The following is a 25,645-nucleotide window of genomic DNA, read 5'->3' as shown; positions in this document are numbered from 1 at the left end:
TCAGCCTGGGCTGCTGCCCGCAGCTCTCTCTCTCACACACACACACACCCTGCTTTATCTGCGCAGTGGCAACGAGACACGTGTCTGAAGTTTCAGTGGTTCTTAATGGGGGGGGGGCTTAGTGTGTGTGTGTGTGTGTACATGACAGGGGCTCAATGCGCCTCCCCTGGTTTCACCCTCAACGTTTGGACTGCAGCTGTTGAATCTGCCTGCTCAGCACTGTATAGAGTCCATCCATCATGGTCACCCCTCTCACCCTCCCTCTCTCTGTCTCTCTCTGTCTCTCTCTGTCTCTCTTTCTGTCTCTCTCTCCCTGTCTGTCTCTCTCTCCCTGTCTGTCTCTCTCTCCCTGTCTGTCTCGCTCTCCCTGTCTCTCTCTCTCTCCCTGTCTCTCTCTCTCTCCCTGTCTCTCTCTCTCTCTCCCTGTCTCTCTCTCTCTCCCTGTCTCTCTCTCTCTCCCTGTCTCTCTCTCTCTCCCTGTCTCTCTCTCTCCCTGTCTCGCTCCCAGGTGGAGTACTGTTCTAGTGCCCTCTCCTGGATGGTGCAGGCTCTCTCTCAGAGTAACTTGATAAAGCCCACACGTCCTCCACCTGCTCTCCGAGGTAAGTTTGCATACAGATATGTAATACATATGATATAGGTTACACATATCTTCTATTTCTACGAAATGGTGCCTCCTACCTCCGAGAGACCTTTCCAGTCATGGGATATAACATTTAAATTAACTTTATTGATCCCCAGTCAATTTTATTACTTGGTTTTATGTATTAATTCCAGTTTCTGTTGTGTATTCTCTTTCAGATCTAACTCTCCAACTAGCTGATCCAAGTCTGATGGAGAATAATGAAATCTAGACACACGTGTACACACACACAATCACTGTCACTCAGAGCAAAAGAATGTCTGACTCGGTGCTCATTCGTCCATCGTCCTTTTATAAACTTTGATCATTTGAACTGCTGCCATTTTGTAAGTGGATCATTGTTGCTCTTCTATGTTACACTTAATGTTCCTATGTTGTTCTAGAAATCTTTTTCCTGTGGGTTCTATGGGCGTCTGTTATTAATGTAATATGTACAGACATTTGTAAAAGTGCCATTCAAATGTCTCTACCCCCATAATGACATGACCAGGTACAAACACATTCAACCTGACACGATCACAAGAACATACATTGTTTGTATGTTGATTTTTGGTTTTGCACTCAGACTGTCAGCAAGGGCTATATTCAATCAGTTCTGCCTTAATGCACGGTAACCGACAACTCTATAGCAGTTTCATTGTTTTTATTTAGGTGATGTCAGAGTTGTAATTGTGTTGGAGCTGTCAAATCAGAATACTGCTCCCTGCTTTATATGATCAGTACACTGACTGTGCACGTGCGCATGTTGATTTTGTCAATCCCCACCAGACACGATCAGGACAAAATACCAAAATCAACTGTGAATAAATTATATTAATTTCGGGGCAGGTGGAAACACACCTGAAACTAGCAGGTTAGCCGCTAGTGGGCTTTATTTTCACTATCGTCTGGGCTTGATGTGCAAAGCTGGTAATACACACGTGTCCCCCGGCAACCGGTTCCAACATAAATCATTCTCCCTTACCTAGATTTAATGGCGAGAAGGCAACAAACAACTTGGAAAATGTGCGCACCTGCTTTATAAAACACCATTTCCACCATTCTAGGAATGCTATTTCCTGATGTTGCACCCAGTGTTCAGCCAGGGGTAAACAAAAGACTACTGCTACCTGATTGGCTGAACGCGATGTGAAATTTCACTTCCTTATGCTATAAAATATATTTTACCAAAACAAATATGATTCTTCATGTTCTGAATTGTTCAATGGGGTCTTTCTCTAACATATCATTAACATTATCCAAAAAGTCAGATTTCATAATGTAATACATCCGATAATAAGCACTGAGCTCTGTTGACGGGGCGGTGCCGTTTTCTCACAGCGGATTTTACATGTGGTGGTGGTGGTCATCTAAAATGGTGTTTCCGCGAGTTGCTAAATTAGCATGCCACAAACTGAATTAAATCTAAAAAGCTTTGAAAATAGAAAGCTTGTGGTACGCTCAGTGATATGCTTGTTTTTTAGAGGAATGTTGCATTAATATGAAAAGCATATACTAAAAGTATGAAAATATTACGTGGTCTCAAAATCGATTTCTTTCTTACCTCTTTATAGAGCCCACCAACTTGTAGTCCTAAAATCCAGAAATTGATTACTTGTGGTTCCTTCAGCCATTCCTATCGGTAAAATGAAGGGGGAAAGAAAAGGGTTTTGGGATAAACGCAGAAAATAAGGTCTGAGGTTAACACAGGCTTAGGAGAGCTTATATGTTTTCTGTGAGATAATATCAGTCTGCTAACATGAACTTTGAATTTTGAAGTCTTTATGTGATATTATTTATGACATATTCTTAAAACGAGATGTCCGCTGATGAAGATTATCTCATAGAACAAAACATATAAGATTTCCTAAAGTTATGTTTACCACAGACCTTATTTTCAGCGTTTATCTAAAACCCTACAACAGCTCTTTCTCCATAGGCTTTGCCCAAAAAAATAGGTGGCATTTTTGCCACCTCCCCAGGTCTTATTCGTCAACTTTTAAGAGAAATATAAGCCATAAAATAATTACTTAAAACCTTTTTTTCATTATTTTATAGTCCTAGTTAAAATATCTCATCAATGTTTTTGTTTTTTTCATGATTATTGTATTTATTGTTATTGTTGTTATTGTATTTAACATTTTCTGTGTGTCCCTGATATCATTTTCCACCCTGTTAGTTTATAGTAATTTTCCTTTAAGAAAACAGCCCCTTACCACAGTGACATGTTCAGGAAGTGTCATCATTGTCTTTGTGGTAAAACAATGGTGCAAAGCTAAATAAATATAAACACTCTGTTTTATCTATTTTTCCGTGTTTCATGATGCTAATCTGCCTCACTCATATATTTTACACCCTGTTAGTCTAAATTATAGAGCCATTTATTTTTATTTTACAATGTTAAAACACATTTTACATAGAAGTTAAAAACTTTAAGTGTTTATCATTATGCTTTTTTAATCTCAATCACCAACAGAGCTATGGCTAATAGGCTCCACATTTCTACCCTGTTAAATTCCACCCTGTTAGGATTATGAAATGACTGTATGGGATTATACACCGAACAGGGATTTCAGTGCTTGAGCTTGACCAATGTTTTTCTGATAGTCAAACATGTCTTTTTTCTCAAATGAAAAATATATACATTTCTTCCCAAAAATGATGAGGTCCAAAATGCACCGGATTGTACGAATGACCCCGTTAGTGATAGAAGTGTGGCATTAAGGAGGCTGAATACAAAAAGACACCATTGCTCTCTATTGTGGTGGAGGTGGTTGAGCAACACTGGGCTGCGACTGGCGCAGAGATGAATGGGAAGGTAGGGGGATAATGAGTTGAGGAGGATGGGATGGAGTGGAGTGGAAAAAGGTGGAGGAAGAATAGTGAGAGTAAAGAAGAAGAGGAAGCCTGAGGAGCCTTTGCAGGTTTTGTCAGAGGAGAGTAGTGATGAGGGAGATTCTGTTTGCAGTGTTGTACTGAGAGAAGTGGAGTTCAAGGTGTTAGTGAAATTTAAGGATGGAAAGGGAAAGGGAGATACCTACTAGGTATTACCTAGTCAGTTGTACAACTGAATGCCTTCAACTGAAATGTGTCTTCTGCATTTATTCCAACCCCTCTAAATCAGAGAGGTGCGAGGGATGAGGGTGGAGTCACGGCGCTGAGTCCGATCATGTTGACGAGGGATTTGGAGAGTAAAGTAGGAGAGGTTGTGTCTGCTAAGGTCCTTCGTGACGGAAGTTTGGCGGTGGTGTGTATCAGTGCTGAACAGCATGAGAAGGAGCTCAAACTCAAAAGGTATGTAAACATGTGGTTGACAGTAGCATGCCGGATCAAACTGGACGGCAGTGGGTGAAGGGAGTTATTACAGGAGTTCCAGAAATTGTTAACATGAAAGAAATAAAGGTCCACTTGAAGGGAGGCTCTCTTATTGAAGAAAAACATCTCCAGATGACACGAGAGGGGAAGAAGGTGGATAGCCTTTAATATTGTAGATGGTTTGTGGCTTCTATCATTGGAATTGTCTGCATAATTTCCAATTCCAATGTTTTTTTTAAATATATATACAGACCAGACAAAAGTTTGGAAACACGTACTCATTTTTACTATTTTCTACATTGCAGAAAATTAGTGAAGACATCAAAACTATGAAATAACACATATGGAATCATGTAGTAACCAAAAAAGTGTTTAATAAATCCAAATGTATTTAATATTTGAGATTCTTCAAGGTAGCCACCCTTTGCCTTGATGACAGCTTTTTACACTCTTGGCATTCTCTCAACCAGCTCTGTGAGGAATGCTTTTCCAACAGTCTTGAAGGAGTTCCCACGTATGCTGAGTACTTGTTGGTTGCTTTTCCTTCACTCTGTGGTCCAACTCATCCCAAATCATCTCAATTGGGTTGAGGTTGGGTGATTGTGGAGGCCAGGTCTATCTGATGCAGCACTCCATCTCTCTCCTTTTTGGACAAATAGCCCTTACACAGTCTGGAGGTGTGTTGGGTCATTGTCCTGTTGAAAAACAAATGATAGTCCCTCTAAGCGCAAACCAGATGGGATGGCGTATCGCTGCAGAATGCTGTGGTGCCTTGAATTCTAAATATATCACTGACAGTGTCACCAGCAATGCACAATCACACCACCTCCTCCATGCTTCACGGTGGGAACCACACATGCTGAGATCATCCGTTCACCTACTCCGCATCTCACAAAGACACAGCGATTGGAGCCAAAAATCAAAAATTTGGACTCATCAGACCAAAGGACAGATTTCCACTGGTCTAATGTCCATTGCTCATGTTTCTTGGTCCAAGCAAGCCTCTTCTTCTAATTGGTGTTCTTTAGTAGTAGTTTCTTTGCAGCAAGTCGACCATGAAGGCCTGATTCTCCTCTGAACAGTTGATGTTGAGATGTGTCTGTTACTTGAACTCTGTGAAGCATTTATTTGGGCTGCAATCTGAGGTGCAGTTAACTCTAATGAACTTATGCTCTGCAGCAGAGGTAACTCTGGGTCTTCCTTTCCTGTGGCGGTCCTCATGAGAGCCAGTTTCATCATAGCACTTGATGGTTTTGCGACTGCACTTGAAGAAACTTTCAAAGTTCTTGAAATGTTCCATATTGACTGACCTTCATGTCTTGAAGTAATGATGGACTGTCATTTCTCTTAGCTTTTTTGAGTTGTTCTTGCCATAGTATGGACTTCTGCATATCACCCCTACCTTGTCACAACACATTGGCTCAAACACAAGGCACACCTGTTAATTGAAATGCATTCCAGGTGACTACCTCATGAAGCTGGTTGAGATAATGGCAATATTGTGCAAAGCTGTCATTGAACCTTTATTTAACTAGGCAAGTCAGTTAAGAACAAATTCTTATTTACAATGACGGGGTACCGATGAACAGTGGATTAACTGCCTTGTTCAGAGGCAGAACGACACATTTTTACCTTGTCAGCTCGGGGATTCGATCCAGCAACCTTTCAGTTACTGGCCCAACACTCTAACCACTAGGCAACCTGCCACCCAGAAGCAAAGTGTCACCAAGGCAAAGTGTGGCTACTTTGAAGAATCTCAAATATAAAATATATTTTGATTTGTTTAAACATTTTTGGATTACTACATGATTCCATATGTGTTATTTCATAGTTTTAAACTTTTGACTGGTACTGTATGTGTAAATGTATTTTGCAACACGCACGCAATGCCGCTGGTCTAGTTTTGGTGTTATACCTATCATAGATAGAAGTGTGGCATTAAGGAGGCTGAATACATCGGTTTGGTTTGCTCCTAGCAGAACTCGGCTTGGAGAAGTGCCTCGCATACTCCCTTAAGACCTTCGCTTGACAATTTTGAAAGCAGCAATATTACAGTTTGTCCCTCCTTGAGACGCAATAGCAACAAATAGCCAGTATACACTTCCTCATAATAGTCCGAATTAATCAAAGATAAATCAATTTTTGCCAAGGTCTTAGTCACGCAATTTTACATTGAACTAAGATGTTTGGTGCAGTATTTCTCAAGTGAAAAAATGTGCATGAAAACTACACTGCGTGCACAATTGTTAGGCAAATTGTATTCCTCGGGATTAAATTTACTGTTGAACAAACACAATGCTCTCAGTCAATCTAAAATGTTATTGAACCTCAAACCTAAATGTTTAACAAAGGAAAAGTGAGTTTTGTCTTTCTCAGGGAAATATGTGTGCACAATTATTAGGCAGCTATTAGTGTGCAGAATTATTAGGCAACTAAATTACAAAAATAATTTCTCTTAACTCACTTGATTGATTCTCAATTTTTAGAGTAAGTGTAACAGATAAGTAACACAAAATGACAATTCAATAACATTTTTGGCCTTTCAAAAATATTCAGTGACCAATATAGCCACCCTTATTTTCAATAACTGCCATGAGCCTTCCATCCATGGAGTCTGTCAGTTTCTTGATCTGTTCACGATCAATTTTCACTGAAGCAGCAACCACAGCCTCCCAAATGCTGTTCAAAAAGGTGTATTGTCTTCCATCACTGTAAATCTCACGTTTGAGAAGGGCCCACAAGTTCTCAATAGGATTTAAGTCAGGTGAGGAAGGGTGCCAGGTCATTATTCAGGCATCTTTGAGGCCCTTGCTAGCTAGCCAAGCAGTGGAGTACTTGGATGCATGTGATGGAGCATTGTCCTGCATAAAGATCATAGCCTTCTAGAATGCTGAGGACTTCTTCCTGTATCACTGTTTGACGAAAGAATCTTCCAGAAACTGGCAGTAGGTTTGGGAGTTGAGTTTCAGTCCATCGTCAACCCGAAAAGGTCCAACTACCTCATCCTCAATGATAGCAGCCCATACCAGTACCCCTCCTTCACCTTGCTGGCACCTGACTCAAAGTGGTGCCCTGTGTCCATTACTGATCCAGCCATGGGCCTGTCCATTTGGTCCATCAAGAGTCACTTTCATTGAATCTGTCCATAAAACCTTTGGGCAAAGAAATACCCGAAGACAGATTTTTCAATCCTGACGCTTCAACTTGTGAATCTTATTCAGTGGTGGTCTTGTTTCAGTCTTCTTGACCTTGGCCATGTCTCTGAGCACTTGACACCTTGTACTTTTGAACACTCCAGGTAGGTTGCAGTTCTGGAATACGGTGGCACTGGAGGATAATGGGTTCCTGGTAGTTTGACGTTTAATTCTTCTCAAGTCTTTTTCAGTTAATTTGCGCCTTTTCTTCCCATGCGTTTTTTGCGCCCCAGTTGACTATTCGCAACAAAACGTTTGATTGTCCAGTGGTCACGCCTCAATAGTTTTACTATTTAAAGAGTGTCGCATCCGTCTGAAAGGCATTTTACATTTTTGGCTTTTCAGTGTCAGTTAAATCTCTTTTTTGGCCCATTTTACCTGAGGTAATGAGGCTGCCTAATAATTATGTAAATCTTGATATAAGGTGTTATTCACTTTCGCCACACCCTCCCTCATTACACAAATACATATCACCTGAAAATGATTAAATCCAATAAGCATTCATGTTTATATGGTTTGGAGTTCGAAAATGTGAATAGAAATAATGATAAGATCAGAATACTCACTTGCCTAATAATTGTGCACGCAGTGTAGTCCTCTCTCGTTGAATGACAACAAACACTTAATTGAAGAGTCCCGTCCATAGTTCCCACCATTTACAGATAAAAGGGCGTAGACTTTGGCTATCGAACTTCGACTTGCCTCACAGGAAAAAAAACTGCCGAACACCAAAACGAACAAAAACACCACACAATTTTGTCAGAATATATGCGCAAACTGTTTCAACTGGGAAACATGCAACATGGTTGACGACAGGCTTTTACGCAGCTACACTTCTGTGTGATGACTGTCCACGAGAATCCAAAATAGGTCAGATCAGGTTTGCAATGAATAACTTCAATCAGACCCCCTCTCACCCATAGAGGGGGAAGGAAAAAATTAGTGAGGATTAACAACTCATGCCCTGTTATAAATCAAGGGAGAAGATTCAGGCCTGCGCTCTCAAGATTCACCAAAGGAATGTGCTTTGTCTCAACAGACTTTTTCCTGCTGAAACTCTAACACGTTCAAAAGCGAATACTGGAACAATATTTCTAACGTAGAACGTGGGGAATGGTCAGATGCGATCTATAGAACACTAATGTCATTTTGTTTGTTATTTTGCGGTGTCATTAAAATGTTATAAAGGAAATACTGTAACTTGGAAAGTATACCCACTACATATATGAAGTTTCCATACTATGCGTTGTGCATGTAATATGATACATTATGAAAGTGTTTATGTTAACCTGTTATGGCTAGGGGGCAGTATTTTCACGGCTGGATAAAAAACGTACCCGATTTAATCTGGTTACTACTCCTGCCCAGTAACTAGAATATGCATATAATTATTGGCTTTGGATAGAAAACACCCTAAAGTTTCTAAAACTGTTTGAATGGTGTCTGTGAGTATAACAGAACTCATATGGCAGGCAAAAACCTGAGAAGATTTCATGCAGGAAGTGGCCTGTCTGACAAGGTGTCGTTCTTCTTGTCTCTGTTTATTGAAGAGTGAGGATCTTAGCTGTCCCGTGACACTTCCTACGGCTGCCATAGGCTCTCAGAAGGCAGCAAAACGCTGAATCGTGGCTTTGCAGGCTCTGGCTGAAACAAAGCAGCGCGTTTGGGTAGTGGCTGGTTACAGTACTGTGAGACTCAGGCTCGTGCCCGCGTCGACCGAAAGCTTTGGTTTCTTTCCTCTGTTTAGCTAAATGGACATTCCCGGTCGGAATATTATCGTTTTTTTATGAGAAAAATGGATTTTAAACAGCGGTTGACATGCTTCGAAGTACGGTAATGGAATATTTAGATTTTTTTTGTCACGAATTGCGCCATGCGCGCGACCCTGATTTACCATTTCGGATAGTGTCTGGGACGCACGAACAAAACGCCGCTATTCGGATATAACGATGGATTATTTTGGACCAAACCAACATTTGTTATTGAAGTAGCAGTCCTGGGAGTGCATTCTGACGAAGACAACAAAAGGTAATCAAACTTTTATAATAGTAAATCTGATATTGGTGAGTGCTAAACTTGCCGGGTGTCTAAATAGCTAGCCCGTGATGGCTGGGCTATGTACTTAGAATATTGCAAAATGTGCTTTCACCAAAAAGCTATTTTAAAATCAGACATATCGAGTGCATAGAGGAGTTCTGAATCTATAATTCTTAAAATAATTGTTATGCTTTTTGTGAACGTTTATCGTGAGTAATTTAGTAAATTGTTAGCAAATTCCCCGGAAGTTTGCGGGGGTATGCTAGTTCTGAACGTGACATGCTAATGTAAAAAGCTGTTTTTTGATATAAATATGAACTTGATTGAACAAAACATGCATGTATTGTATAACATAATGTCCTAGGTGTGTCATCTGATGAAGATCATCAAAGGTTAGTGCTGCATTTAGCTGTCTTCTGGGTTTTTCTGACATTATATGCTAGCTTGAAAAATGGGTGTCTGATTATTTCTGGCTTGGTACTCTGCTGACATAATCTAATGTTTTGCTTTCGCTGTAAAGCCTTTTTGAAATCGGACAGTGTGGTTAGATAAAGGAGAGTCTTGTCTTTAAAATGCTGTGAAATAGTCATATGTTTGAAAAATTGAAGTTTTTGTATTTTTGAGGAATTTGTAATTCGCGCCACGCCTATCATTGGATATTGGAGCAGGTGTTCCGCTAGCGGAACGTCTAGATGTAAGAGGTTTTAAGATAGGGATGTGATTTGAGAAGCTATAAGAGAATTGTTTTCCATGAACTTTGCACAGTGAGTAGTCACCGGCCAGGAGTGAGGTCAGGGAGTGTGCCAGCCTTGCGGAACCGCCCGTTTCCAGCAAAATGTATAAATTACGGGTTAAGAAAAAAAACACATGGGACCAGAAAAGCGTGAAGCTGCTGCTGTGGGTTTAAAGTGGTTTGAACTTTGAATCTCAACACGAGGTGGAGACGATCACTGGTACGGCTGATTAACCTGTTATGGCTAGGGGGCAGTATTTTCACGGCTGGATAAAAAACGTACCCGATTTAATCTGATTATTACTCCTGCCCAGAAACTAGAATATGCATATAATTATTAGCTTTGGATAGAAAACACTCCAAAGTTTCTAAAACTGTTTGAATGGTGTCTGTGAGTATAACAGAACTCATTTGGCAGGCCAAAACCTGAGAAGATTCTGTACAGGAAGTACCCTGTCTGACCATTTCTTGGCCTTCTTTGTCATCTCTATCCATTACAAAGGATCTCTGCTGTTACGTGACACTTCCTACGGCTTCCATGGGCGCTCAGAGCCCGGGAAAAAGTTGAATGACGTAATTCAAAGCCCTGGCTGAAACACACGAGCGCTTTTGCTAAGTGGTCTATCAGAGGACAAAGGGCTTAGGCGTGTGCACTGGCCGCCCCCGTCTTTCTTTTTTTCCCTCTATTTACCGAAAAGCAGATTCCCGGTCGGAATATTATCGCTTTTTTACGAGATAAATTGCATAAAAATTGATTTTAAACAGCGGTTGACATGCTTCGAAGTACGGTAATGGAATATTTAGAATTTTTTTGTCACGAAATGCGCCATGCGCGCGACTCTGATTTACCATTTCGGATAGTGTCTAGAACGCACGAACAAAACGCCGCTTTTTGGATATAACGATGGGATTATTTGGGACCAAACCAACATTTGTTATTGAAGTAGAAGTCCTGGGAGTGCATTCTGACGAAGAACAGGAAAGGTAATAACATTTTTCTTATAGTAAATCTGATTTTGGTGAAGGCTAAACTTGCCGGGTGTCTAAATAGCTAGCCCGTGATGGCTGGGCTATGTACTTAGAATATTGCAAAATGTGCTTTCACCAAAAAGCTATTTTAAAATCGGACATATCGAGTGCATAGAGGAGTTCTGTATCTATAATTCTTAAAATAATTATGCTTTTTGTGAACGTTTATCGTGAGTAATTTAGTAAATTGTTAGTAAATTCCCCGGAAGTTTGCGGGGGGTATGCTAGTTCTGAACGTCACATGCTAATGTAAAAAGCTGTTTTTTGATATAAATATGAACTTGATTGAACAAAACATGCATGTATTGTATAACATAATGTCCTAGGTGTGTCATCTGATGAAGATCATCAAAGGTTAGTGCTGCATTTAGCTGTCTTCTGGGTTTTTGTGACATTATATGCTAGCTTGAAAAATGGGTGTCTGATTATTTCTGGCTGGGTACTCTGCTGACATAATCTAATGTTTTGCTTTCGCTGTAAAGCCTTTTTGAAATCGGACAGTGTGGTTAGATTAACGAGAGTCTTGTCTTTAAAATGCTGTAAAATAGTCATATGTTTGAAAAATGGACGTTTTCGGATTTTAGAGGAATTTGTATTTCGCGCCACGCCCATCATTGGATATTGGAGCAGGTGTTCCGCTAGCGGAACGTCAACTGTCCTAAGTAAAGTATCTTCGAAAGTGAATTTAAGTAGGACCATCCTGTCACTATGCTCAAACCATCGATATGGCTGGCTAGCCTATCTTCAAAGAAGCCTCTTCAAGAGTGAATGGAAGAAAAGTCTACTCTGTAGTTGTGTTCAGGACTACACGACAAGTCACTTGATACTGGTAAACTACGAAGGACAACAGTAGAAGAGTTGTTGGAACCATTTTGGACAATCAGAGACTTACAAGCATGCCTCGAAAAGGCCCAACCCCCTTTCTAAGGCTGCCCTGTTCACCGAGAGACCCCGGCGAACCCTAAGTAAACTCAGCAAAAAAAGAAATGTCCTCTCACTGTCAACTGCGTTTATTTTCAGCAAACTTAGCATGTGTAAATATTTCTATGAACATAACAAGATTCAACAACTGAGACATAAACTGAACAAGTTCCACATACATGTGACTAACAGAAATGGAATAATGTGTACCTGAGCAAAGGGGGGGGGGGGGGGCAAGATCAAAAGTAACAGTCAGTATCTGGTGTGGCCACCAGCTGCATTAAGTACTGCAGTGCGTCTCCTCCTCATGGACTGCATCATATTTGCCAGTTATTGCTGTGAGATGTTACCCCACTCTTCCACCAAGGCACCTGCAAGTTCCCGGACATTTCTGGGGGGGAATGGCGCTAGCCCTCACCCTCCGATCCAACAGGTCCCAGACGTGCTCAATGGGATTGAGATCCGGGCTCTTCGCTGGCCATGGCAGAACACTGACATTCCTGTCTTGCAGGAAATCACGCACAGAACCAGCAGTATGGCTGGTGGCATTGTCATGCTGGAGGGTCATGTCAGGATGAGCCTGCAGGAAGTGTACCACATGATTTAGGAGGATGTCTTCCCTGTAACGCACAGATTTGAGATTGCCTGCAATGACAACAAGCTCAGTCTGATGATGCTGTGACACACCGCTCGAGACCATGACGGACCCTCCACCTCCAAATCGATCCTGCTCCAGAGTACAGGCCTTGGTGTAACGCTCATTCCTTCGATGATAAACGCGAATCCGACCATAACCCCTGGTGAGACAAAACCGGGACTCGTCAGTGAAGAGCACTTTTTGCCAGTCCTGTCAGGTCCAGCGACTGTGGGTTTGTGCCCATAGGCAACGTTATTGCCGGTGATGTCTGGTGAGGACCTGCCTTACAACAGGCCTACAAGCCCTAAGTCTAGCCTCTCTCAGCCTATTGCGGACTGTTTGAGCACTGATGGAGGGATTGTGCGTTCCTGGTATAACCCGGGCAGTTGTTGTTGCCATCCTATACCTGTCCCGCAGGTGTGATTTTCGGATGTACCGATCCCGTGCAGGTGTTGTTACACGTGGTCTGCCACTGTGAGGATGGTCAGCTGTCCATCCTGTCTCCCTGTAGCGCTGTCTTAGGCATCTCACAGTATGGCAATTTATTGCCCTGGCCACATCTGCAGTCCTCATGCCTCCTTGCAGCATACCTAAGGCATGTTCACGCAGATGAGCAGGGACCCTGTGCATCTTTCTTTTGGTGTTTTTCAGAGTCAGTAGAAAGGCCTCTTTAGTGTCCTAAGTTTTCATAACTGTGACCTTAATTGCCTACCGTCTGTAAGCTGTTAGTGTCTTAACGACCGTTTCACAGGTGCATATTCATTAATTGTTTATGGTTCATTGAACAAGCATAGGAAACATTGTTTTAACCCTTTACAATGAAGATCTGTGAAGTAATTTGGATTTTTACGAATTATCTTTGAAAGACAGGGTCCTGAAAAAGGGACATTTGTTTTTTTGCTGAGTTTTATGGTTACTGTTGGTGAGAGTAGTTTCAGAATGTACCAATGTTAAGTGTCCCTCTCTCTCCCTCTCCATCTCTTCTTTAACAAGCATCAATGTTGTTGTCATTCTGCTAGGGACCTGTTTTCAGCCTATTACGTCTCCAGTCAATAAGCGGTGCAGTGTGTTCCATGTAATTAGCTAGTAAATAAATAATTAAACCAATTTGTGTAGAACTGAATCATAAGTAAGGCTCAGGTTTTTGCAGATGCAAGAAGGTTCCAACTGTTCAGAATGATGATATGATACAAGGTTATGATTAATAAGTTAACTGTTTATAGATGTGATAGTGTCAGGGGTGGGTGTAGCTGGTGCATGGAAGTCAGGCACAGGAGAGCAGAAATGAGTGGACAAAGCACTTTACTGAGGCAATCATTAGAACAGAACGCAACCGCGTCACAAAAACCAATGCCCAAAGAACAAGTGAGGCAGCACAAAGTACTAAAACCAAGTACAAAGTACTGGCTGCCACAAAGCACGGGTACAAAACAAAACCCGGCGCAAACCAGCCGGAAGTGTGCCAACCTTGACAAATAAACAATACCCCACACAGACATGGAGGGAACAGAGGGCTAAATACACTTAGTAATTATGAGGAGATGTAAACCAGGTGTGCAGGAAAACAAGACAAAACAAATGGAAAATGAAAGGTGGAGCGAGAAGACCGTTGACGTCGACCGCCGAACGTCGCCCGAACAAGGAGAGGGACCGACTTCGGCGGAAGTTGTGACAGATGGGTAAAGACCTTTTGAGAGTTTAATTTGGGAGATGGTAACTCTTTAAAGAACTACTCTCGTGGTGCCCCAAATCCTAATGAGTTAATTGTTACATGATTAAGTTAATCGGGTAACAATTAAACATGGTTAGTTAATTAATAAATAAGTCTTCAGATTATTGTTAAAGTCAAGTTACGACATCTGACACTGCCAAAACCCCAGCTATGCGAGTGTCGGCTATCACCGGTTAATTAATGATTGATGTGATTGAATCTAGGCCTTGGTCCTCTGAAAAGTATCCAGAGTGACACATAAAAATAGTGCATTTGAAGGAGTTCGTTAAAGATGTAATAAGATAAAGAGTTGCTATATTAAGGATTTTGTTCCAAGATGTACGTAAGCATGTTGAATGGAATTTTAAAACTATGCAAACAAAATGTAATGCCTTCTGTTATTATCTGTGTATTTTTTAAATGTGTAACACTTTATTTGGTTAGGTTGTGTAGATCATATAGAGATGGACTATCTATCAGCAACATGTCAACTGCATATCTATTGACTTTCTCTCTTTTATGACCACTTTACTGGTTGTCCTTAGGTCCACAAAGCTAGTGAGTCAGCTGCATGCACAGTCAGTTCACCATTCGTGCCTACAGTTTGCCCTGGGTTTTTCCAAGGTTTCCTTGTTGCCTAACCCCGCATTTATGCTTAAGGTCAGAGCCAATTACATTTGTTTCACCTTGAAGCTTGTGGCTTCTACCCGCCGCCCTTTCCTTCTATGGAAGAAGAGCATCTCCACCATTTGTGTCCAGTACAAGCATTACGCATATACCTGGATTGAGCGAGAGCTTTGAACAAGAGTGATAACTCTTTGTGTTCTGGGCACCTCCCTGCTAGGGGAGGCCTCTCTCTCGTCAATTGGATTGTGGCAGTTATTATATTGGTCTATAATAGCAAGGGGTTACAGACTCTGGAAGGCCTGAGGGCTCACTCCACCAGGGGTATGGCTACAGTATCTCTTGGGCACTGTTCAAGGGTATCTCCTTACAGGATATTTGCGATGTGGCTTGTTGGGCATCCCCCACAGGAGGCTGCTGAGTGGAGGATGGCACATAACTGGCTAGAATGGAGTGGTATCAAACCCATTCCAGCCATTACCACAAGCCCATCCTCCCCAATTAAGGTGCCACCAACCTCCTGTGGCATCCCCTCATACATTTATGAGGTTCTACTGGCTTGACATCACTGCGCCTTCTTTGGCGCATACTGTCCTCAGTGTCGGGGCCTCTGAGGGTTGATATGTTGAGACTACCTAGCTTCGGAAAGCATGTTTGCGATATGAGAGTTGGCTATATCCCACATGTGAGATAAGAAACAAATAATTGAAAGAGAACCAAGGTTCTCTGATAGGAGTGAAATATCTCACTGCATACCCTTACTTGCAAGAGTGTGAGGAAGTTCAGCATGGTTGAGAATGATCAGAGGCGGGCAATTGGCTCCTTATAATGAGGGGAGGGGCTCACCTCATTCGGAACTTGGCCTGTTTGTCTCCAACGGATGTGTGTAATTGGTTCTTCGAGCTTCAGAGATTCGGGTGAATCCCACTTGAGATATCTCATTCATAATATCAGAGAACCTGAGTTACGCAAGTAACGTTATGTTTTTATTGTTATTAATATAATTGCATATAAATCATTATTGCTAAGGCTTTCTTTGTTGCTTTTTCTTTGGATAGCGGGTAGTTTGTGAGTGTTACAATCAAACAACTTAAGGGAGCGACGTCCCTGCCCTACGCCAGTCCCAGGCTCAGCTGGCCCTGCTGTCAGTACCTGGTAAGGGCCTCACAAGGTTATGACGTCCACTAATTACCTTGGAGCGTTTTGGAGCTTATGGTTACTACACCATTGGAAAGATTGAGCATGTAATCTTCACTATTGTTGGCAATGAGAATGAATTTGATGTTGTTGTTGCCTCTACCAAGTCTCTGGAGGAGTTTTACAGATCTGTTGTGGACCAAGAGCTGGGTTGAGACACAGATGTCATGAGGGAATATTACAGCAAACTGGTTGAAATGAGGGATCCACACTTCATTTTAATTATTGGTGAAAAGGACAGCAATATGTAAGTAAAACCATTACATTTCTCATGCTCTCCCATTGTTGGGGCTGCAAATTTAATGAGGCTTTCAGTTAACATGCTCATAAATTTATGTCTTACATTATGACTGATAGCCACTAGATGGCAGAAGTACCAAACAACTAAAAAGTTTTGACTGGATAGTTTGTACTTGTCTCATTATCTTAATGTTGAATATCAAAGAGCTCTGCTAACCAGGTCATCAGGCCCTGAACCTTTCACTGCTGCTTGTGGGGCTCTCAACGTGCATCAGGTAAAAACTGAGCTAGTCTACCTAAAAATCCAGTATTGGGGAATTTTTGTCGAAGTTGGTTTGTATATTGCCGTCCTAATGTTGGCATTAGCAGAAATGGTCCCTGAGGCATAGTGAATGTGACAATCCTTCTATACTAGGGGGTTGGTCAAGTGGGTGCCCCTGTCCTTCATTAGCAGAGTGCTTCATTAGCCCAGCTAGATGCCTGTACCAAATGCCATTAATATTAATGAGGCCCGGGGAAATCAAAGTTATAAAGATGCCCATTAAGCCTATGGTTGTGATTACATTTGCGATCAGCCCTCCAAAGCAATAAACAGGAGCGACAAGTGATTAAATATGACTTAACCTCTGGTCAGAGACAACAAGCTGCTGGGTGGAATAAGGGATAGGCTGATTACCACTGGGCGGCTGTAAGCACAGGCTGGTTAGTGACGCGGTCATGGCTGACTGAAAGTCCCCCTATTCAACAGCAGTCTCCCAGGCACCTGCTAACTAACTAGTCCTCACTGTCACAGAGGTGTTTGTAAAGGCACGGACAATACATTGAGCAGTATGTGGCTGCCCACTGGGCAAAAATGGTTGAATCAACGTTGTTTCCTCGCTCATTTTAACAAAAAAAGTAATGCGATGACGTTGAATCACCGTGGGAAACTGATTGGATTTGCAAAAAGTCATCAACGTCAGGGAATTTCTTTTTTTCCACCTAAATCCAATGACATGGTGAAATGTTTTGTTGATTTCAAGTTAAATTCACGTTAGTTGACAACTCAACCAAATTTAAACCAAAACTAGACGTTGAAATGACATCTGTGCCCAGTGGCAGGTAAGTTCCTATCTATAGTGGAGGTTATTTGTCATGGCCTGATGAGGTGAACAAATTCTTCATTCATTCTGACAAACCACAAGTGAGTTACATTGAATAAAGGAATTATTTTGGTTTCAGGCATGAAGGATGAACTGCTGCCAAGGTGAGTCACAAACAGGGAGAAATTGAAATGGTGTAGATGTAAATAATGGATGACTTGGAGTTGTATGACTCAAGTTTGAACTTTTCCCTTGATCCCAAGCTGACAGCAAATGGCAGACATTCTGATAAACAGGACAAATACAGAGCTTTCATACCTTAAGCTGTCTTTGGATAAGAAATGCTATTATGGTACAAATATCAGTTGTGCGAGTAAGTACACTATATATACAAAAGTATGTGACACCACTTCAAATTAGTGGATTCGGCTATAAAAGCCACACCCGTTGCTGTCCTCGGTTGCAACACTCACTAGAGAGTTCAAAACTGCCTCTGGAAGCAACGTCAGCACAATAACTGTTCGTCGGAAGCTTCATGAAATGGATTTCCATGGTCGAGCAGCCACACACAAGCCTAAGATCACCATGCGCAATGCCAAGCGTCAGCTGGAGTGGTGTAAACCTCGCCACCATTGGACTGGAGCATGATAAATCACACTTCACCATCTGGCAGTCCGACAGACGCATCTAGGTTTGGCGGATGCCAGGTAATGCTACCTGCCCCAATCCATAGTGCCAAACTGTGAACTTTGGTGGAGGAGGAATAATGGTCTTTTGGCTGTTTTTCATGGTTCGGACTAGGCCTGTTAGTTCCAGTGAAGGGAAATCTTAACGCTACATCATACAATGACATTCTAGACAATTCTGTGCTTCCAACTTTGTGGCAACAGTTTGGGGAAGGCCATTTCCTGTTTCAGCATGGCAATGCCCCCGTGCACAAAGCAAGGTCCAGACAGAAATGGTTTGTCGATATCAATGTGGAAGAACTTGACTGGCAGCACAGAGCCCTGACCTCAACTCAATCGAACACCTTTGGGATGAATTGGAACGCCGACAGGGTGCCAGGCCTAATCGTCCAACATCAGTGCCCAACATCACTAATGCCCTTGTGACTGAATGGAAGCAAGTCCCTGCAGCAATGTTCCAACATCTAGTGGAAAGCCTTCCCAGAAGAGTGGAGGCTATTTATAGCAGCAAAGGGGGGACCAACTCCATATTAATGCCCACAATTTTGGAATGAGATGTTCGACAAGCATGTGCCCACATACTTTTGGTCATGTAGTGTATATGAAACCCAAATACGGTGGTGCATCTCAGGTTTATTACTTCTCACTCAGGCAGTTTGTGGACTGACTGGCACAACACAGTAGTTTGAATTTGAAATGTTGAAATATTCCTCCTGCAAAATAAAAATAGGCAAACTATGATAACTGCATGGCATGGCCTGACCTTTACTAGTGGCTTTGTTCAGCTTGAATGTTATTTTTCTCCCCATGTCTTTCTATCTTAAACCCCATATCCAACATATGTGCATGTTCCCCACTCCCCTTATCTCCCTCCTCTGTAGCTCCCCACCCCTCTGCCTTCTGCTTCTCGTCTGATTGATAATATCTCTATCCATGTGGAAAGTGTAATTAACTCTGAGCAGAGCTTGAATACATAATCAAAAGGGGACTATCGCGCTCTCAGTGAAAAAAATAAATAAAAATTAAGTCAGCTTTCTTTATGCGACATCATTTTGAGTGCAGACCCATCACACCTTTTGTTTGTCAGAGCTTGAATAGAGCCTGAATAGATGTGTTGCATGTGATAGATTCAACATTTTTTCTCATATGCTGCTTGCAAAATATTGATATTCAACATTACCAACAGATTATTTAAAATCCATTTCTATGCAACAAAAGAAATATCAAGCACCATGGTAAACAAAAATAATAACAGCAGTCCCATGATGTAAGCCCTAATTAGGTCTTTCAAGATGATCTAGAATTGCTGCCTCACTATGCATTCGCTTTGTACAAATCTATAGGCCACTGTGTCAAGTTTTCTAAGCAGTGGCAAATTCTCTACATTTCCACCCTGCCTTGCATGAAAACAGTCTCCACCGCAGGACCTGTCTGTCTAAAGCCGAAAAGATGCCCAGTGAACTCCGGATGAACCCAGGCCTGTCTCTGAGAGGGCACTGCAGCATAGACACTGGCTCATGTGTTGATACTGTACCTCCTGGGCAAAAATGGTTGTCATATTGTTTCTAGATTAATTCATCACAAAGTCATGAACACACACAGGTTTTCTCTGTTTAACCCTGGTTTGAACAAAACATCCATAAAAAGGTTTCAAAATGTATAATCTATTACCCCATTAATCTAAATTGTATGCTCGACTGACATCTTTGCCCATGTGTGTTGGTGCATTCTCACCAAGATCTTTTGCTGACACATTTTAACACTGCCTATTCAATAACCTAAGTGAGAAAAATCTATACAGGTAACAAAGTTCCTTAATTACACATCCATCAACCTAATCAATGTGTAAATATTCTCAGGTCACCGTCTACTGGCAGATTGCTTTTTCTGGCAATACTCTACAAGTAAATCAAGTGCACACACAATTCACTGTATCAGCAGCATGAGCTAAATTAACTGCATAACATTTGTGTTTTGTAGGACGTTGTCAGCCATAAATAATATGATTTGTGGATCCTGGAGTTGAACTCTAATATTATAAGACACTTGTATTAATGGAACAACAGGGCACCCAGAGGGAAGACGCAGACACAGCTCTTGATACAGCCAGAGCAAATAGCTGACAGGAGTTCCTGGAGAGAGCTGATGCAAAATAGAACCTGACCAGCAGCACAACAAGGCTTTCAAGTGAATTTTCTCCCTCAGTCTGTCTACTAGTAGTGCTCTGCTTGGAGGAGTCCTCTGGTGTCCTGACTGTTGTTATCACTGGGAGCTGAGAGGAGGACATTTCAGTGCACATTAAGTCTGTGTAGTAGAGATGTCAGAGTGAAATAGGATCTCCCCTTTACATTTCTAACGCCACAACATAATGTAGGCGCTGATGCCTTTTCCCAAGCTCCCACCCCTCCCCACAAACCACAAGCACTGTAGGACAGGGTATTATGCTTGTGATCTGCACGATTGATCCTCTTTCAAAGCTATGAAGAAATGAGTGATACGTCTACACAAGAAGGCAAACACGACAGGACCCCGCTGCAAAACTTTTTTTTTTATTGTTTCATCACAAAATGAAAAAGCAGTCCTGCAATAACAATAGAAACCAAAAGAGAAGAAACAACCAGTGGCATTTTCACTGAGACTCAGTATGTGTCCCATAGTAGTTCACCTCTCTCCATGGACAGATCTATACAGTAGGTGAGAAGCAGGGGAGGACTGGGACCAGAAATTGGCTCTCGCATTTGTGATATACCGGCCCATTTTTTTCCCTTGAAGCCCTCACACCGGTCCATATTTTTACTCAAGGTCAGATAATGATAATTTTGCAAAACATTTTTTTACGTTAGACAGGCCCACTAGGCTAAAAATGAACCAGCCCATCTGGCATTTCGGGCAAATGCCAGATGGCAAGTCCGCCCCTGTAGATGGCTGAGGTCACTGCTAAAGGACACATGATAAGCCATACATGAGAGATTAGATTACACACAGCAGGTCAACAACAGACAGGAAATCATAGTTCACAAAGCACTTGGAGTTCATTCCCACCTGTACTGTACATTATAACGATGACATAGTAGAAGTTTTGTCACATACACCGGATAGGTGCAGTCAAATGTGTTGTTTTACAGGGTCAGCCATAGTAGTATGGCGCCCCTGGAGCAAATTAGGTTTAGCTGCCTGACTCAAGGGCACATCGACAGATTTTTCACCTTGTCGGCTTGGGTATTCAAACCAGCGACCTTTCGGTTAATGGCCCAACACGCTAACTGCTAGGCTACCTGCCGCCTGTCTGAATAATCATGGCTAATTGATATGCTACTCTGGATGGATGTACTCGTCATATCATAGCGATGCAATACGGTCCCTTTTAGTGTGATGGCACTAGATGGGAGGGGTGTTAAAGAAACATAAAGTGCAAACCAAATCCTTTTTGAGATGGACTCAGACCAGTCAGCGTTTCATGTCAGGGCTTCGGATAGTCCTTTGTCACTTTTGAGAACAGAAAAACACCTGGGGTTTTCACACCACCCATGGTTTGGTGATTTAGATTTTAACTGGTTATTAAATGTGTTTGGTTGGGGCTATCGTCTATTTAAAATATTGGGCTTGAAATCATCTCCAATTTGACAAAGCTTGTGTCTTTCAGTCAGAGATGGACAATAGTTCCGGCAAACGACAAGTTTTACATGTTGGGCTTGATTATTTCAATTCGTTGTGTTAGTATTATCCTGCTCTGTTACCTAATTTTTATTTGCTTCAAATCAAATGTCAACCAGTCATAAGTCGGTTCATGCAAGTCCTTCTTCAATAACATGTCCACTGTAGACAGGACAGAACACTGTCTCGTACCCGTTTTGTTATTTCCTACCACAACACCAATATTAACACCACAATACAACACACCCTGTATCCTGAAATGAATCAGAAGATCATTTCCCCTAATCTGAATCTACATCAGTGCAATTATTATCGTCCAAACATTATTTCCATTAATAGAGCCTTGATTATCATGGAAATTCAATTTTCAATTCAATTACATTTCTAGCTGGGCTATCTCCATGTAAGGGCCAAGTCCATTATGTAAAACATGGTTGGGAGTCCGTCAGTTCTCACCAGACAACACACCCACATCATGCAGCTGAAATGAAACTAAACCCCCTCAGCATGTTCATTTATGAGCGACATTTGTACTCTGCTTGTATTCTGCCAGGTAAACAATGTCATACTCCACCTCTCTGGTTTTGGCTCAGCCTCAGTCATCAATGAGTGCTTTTACCCCACTGAGGCGCTGCCGCCAAGAGGCAAGCGTTTAATAATTTACATGAGTTTACACATAGGAATATGGCACCTGTTTAATATGTTGTTAAGAAGCAGCTCAGTATCTTGCCTTCCATCGGCGTACTAACCTTGTGGTAAATTGATAAGAGTGGAATCAATAGAACGGATGCATTAAACAGCAAAATAAATAACCGAATGCAAAACAGTCATTTTGGAATTGATTCTTTAGAATGCTCATGTTTTCCTAATATGAATGCAAATACAGTCCCAACACCCCTTCCCGTAGATATACAACTTGCCGCCTAAGAAAACAGTGCATCAACAAAATGGAACTGCCTTAGATGGATGTGTCATATGAAATATGTTATAGTGAACCATGTTCAATCTATACATTCTATTTCTATAGCTGGCCTCATCTCATAGGCCACGGAGAGAGACGGAGAGAGAGAGAGAATGACAGAGAGAGAGACAGGGCAAATGTACAGTAAAGCAACACTGCAGTCCAGCGTCAGCCAATCAGCATCACCAAAGAGAGAAACCGTCTCCGATAGGAAGCAGCGCATGCAACTTGGACAGTTCACAGCAACTGTTATGGTACAATGTCTGGCAGTACTGACCGATGGGTGACTAGTGAATACACATGTCTAGGACAGAGATGAGTCCCTTACAGTGTAGTCTGTCTGTCTGTGAACTGGAGAAGACCTATGAGTCAGGTAGATGAGCACGTGAGGGGGAGAGGATGCGGCTGTCCTCCTCCAGCAGTACAGTAACAGTAACAGTTCCAGTAACAGAGAGCACCAATAAATCCAGGTGACAGCTCCTTAATCCCCATTAGTGCTGCAGTGACAGTGTGGAGGGGAGGCCCAGTCCAGCCCAGTCTAGCCCAACCCAGCCACCCTCTCCTCTGACCAGCCACCCAGCCACCCATCCTCCCCACCAAAGTCACTATCATTCTGTCCTGGTAGCCTGTGGAAGAGGCTGCTGCTCACTGGCTCCCCGTGTGGTGGTGGCTCACAGTCGCCTTGCCTGGTGTGTGTGGAGCTGGGCTGGGGGCTCAGCAGGCGATCTCCTCCAGCGTGCCCAGGGTGGTCTGTAGGGGGACGCTCACCGTGTGGCTGATGGCCTCCGAGTGGTTCGCCACCGGGTCACAGGAACTCTGAGGTAGGGTGACACACACATATGCGTGTAGTACACTTATACACATGTCTACACTGCATCCCACTGCTGGCTTGCCACTGAAGTTAAGCAGGGTTTGTCTTGGATGGGAGACCAGATGCTGCTGGAAGTGGTGTTGGAGGGCCAGTAGGAGGCACTCTTTCCTCTGGTCTGACAAAAGATCCCAATGTCCCAGGGCAGTGACTGGGGACATTACCCTGTGCAGAGTGCCATCTTTAAGATGCGATGTTAAAAGGGCACTTATTGTAAGAGTAGGGGTGTTAACCCTTGTGTCCTGGCTGCATACCCAATCTGGCCATCATTGACACCTAATCATCCAATTGGCTCATTCAACTACTCCCCAGGTCGATGCTGTATGTGAGAATGTGTTCTCATTCAACTTACCTGGTTAATTAAAATAAAAATACACTGAGTGACATTTTGACACGATCCAGTAGGAGAGATCTCATCTCCTTTCTTGTCAATAATTGAGAATGACTTTGGGATAGCTGTCTGGCACAGAATATCATAAATCATTTGAGGTTTGACTGGATGCTAAGCCATAAATACAATATAAAACATTTTCCAAACAGTGTGACAGTCCAGTTTGTCATCAGATTAACCTGATGACCTTACCACGTCCTCTCCGTGGCTCTCCTCCTCGTCATCTCGGCTCAGTAGGTCCAGCAACTTGTCCTTCACCACCTGACAACATATATATGTAACACACATTATCAGGTCATAAGGACATACACAGTATCACAAAATGATTCATGAAGTGTGGTTTTTACATGCTGTGGTAACTTATGACCAATTTAGTTTAAGGTGAATTTTAACTGTTATAATTGGCACCATAAATAATACAGCAGGTGTAGACTTTACCGTGAAATGCGTGCTTACGAGCTCTTCCCAACGAGGCAGAGTTAAAAAAATAATAATAAAAAGAAAACTAGTAACATAAGAGGAATAAAATACACAAGAATGGAGCTATATACAGGGAGTACCAGAACCGGATCACTGTGGAGCTATGTACAGGGAGTACCAGAACCGGATCACTGTGGAGCTATGTACAGGCAGTACCAGAACCGGATCACTGTGGAGCTATGTACAGGGAGTACCAGAACCGGATCACTGTGGAGCTATATACAGGCAGTACCAGAACCGGATCACTGTGGAGCTATGTACAGGGAGTACCAGAACCGGATCACTGTGGAGCTATGTACAGGGAGTACCAGAACCGGATCACTGTGGAGCTATGTACAGGGAGTACCAGAACCGGATCACTGTGGAGCTATGTACAGGGAGTACCAGAACCGGATCACTGTGGAGCTATGTACAGGGAGTACCAGAACCGGATCACTGTGGAGCTATGTACAGGGAGTACCAGAACCGGATCACTGTGGAGCTATGTACAGGGAGTACCAGAACCGGATCACTGTGGAGCTATGTACAGGGAGTACCAGAACCGGATCACTGTGGAGCTATGTACAGGGAGTACCAGAACCGGATCACTGTGGAGCTATGTACAGGGAGTACCAGAACCGGATCACTGTGGAGCTATATACAGGGAGTACCAGAACCGGATCACTGTGGAGCTATGTACAGGGAGTACCAGAACCGGATCACTGTGGAGCTACAGTGGGGGGGAAAAGTATTTGATCCCCTGCTGATTTTGTATGTTTGCCCACTTACAAAGAAAGGATCAGTCTATAATTTTAATAGTACGTTTATTTGAACAGTGAAAGACAGAATAACAACAAAAAAATCCTGAAAAAAACGCATGTCTAAAATGTTATAAAATGATTTGCATTTTAATGAGGGAAATAAGTATTTGACCCCTCTGCAAAACATGATTTAGTACTTGGTGGTAAAACCCTTGTTGGCAATCACAGAGGTCAGACATTTCTTGTAGTTGGCCACCAGTTTGCACACATCTCAGGAGGGATTTTGTCCCACTCCTCTTTGCAGATCTTCTCCAAGTCATTAATGTTTCGAGGCTGACGTTTGGCAACTTGAACCTTCAGCTCCCTCCACAGATTTTCTATGGGATTAAGGTCTGGAGACTGGCTAGGCCACTCCAGGACCTTAATGTGCTTCTTCTTGAGCCACTCCTTTGTTGCCTTGGCTGTGTGTTTTGGGTCATTGTCATGCTGGAATACCCATCCACGACCCATTTTCAATGCCCAG

General features: G+C 42.4%; 2 protein-coding genes across 3 annotated transcripts in view; one reads left to right on the top strand and one right to left on the bottom strand.

Annotated features, from left to right (window-relative positions):
* LOC106600670 (transient receptor potential cation channel subfamily M member 4) overlaps positions 1–2,924 on the top strand; it is a 60,504-nt gene extending 57,580 nt beyond the window's left edge. Inside the window, exons 26-27 of the mRNA XM_014192188.2 lie at positions 509–602; positions 802–2,924. Coding sequence (XP_014047663.2) covers positions 509–602; positions 802–854 — 147 coding nt within the window. The 3' untranslated portion in view covers positions 855–2,924. The remainder of the gene's footprint in view (positions 1–508; positions 603–801) is intronic.
* A 17,631-nt stretch (positions 2,925–20,555) lies between these two features.
* LOC106600659 (acid-sensing ion channel 2) overlaps positions 20,556–25,645 on the bottom strand; it is a 417,308-nt gene continuing 412,218 nt past the window's right edge. For both annotated transcript variants that reach the window (XM_045715389.1, XM_045715388.1), the window contains 2 exons: positions 24,095–24,163; positions 20,556–23,459 (listed from right to left, as the gene is read on the bottom strand). In XM_045715389.1, coding sequence (XP_045571345.1) covers positions 23,358–23,459; positions 24,095–24,163 — 171 coding nt within the window. In that variant the 3' untranslated portion in view covers positions 20,556–23,357. The remainder of the gene's footprint in view (positions 23,460–24,094; positions 24,164–25,645) is intronic.

This window comes from Salmo salar, chromosome ssa03, assembly GCF_905237065.1.
Source record: "Salmo salar chromosome ssa03, Ssal_v3.1, whole genome shotgun sequence".
Taxonomy (NCBI): Eukaryota; Metazoa; Chordata; class Actinopteri; order Salmoniformes; family Salmonidae; genus Salmo; species Salmo salar.
Note: the sequence above shows the minus strand (reverse complement) of the source record. Positions and strands in the feature narration are given on the sequence as shown.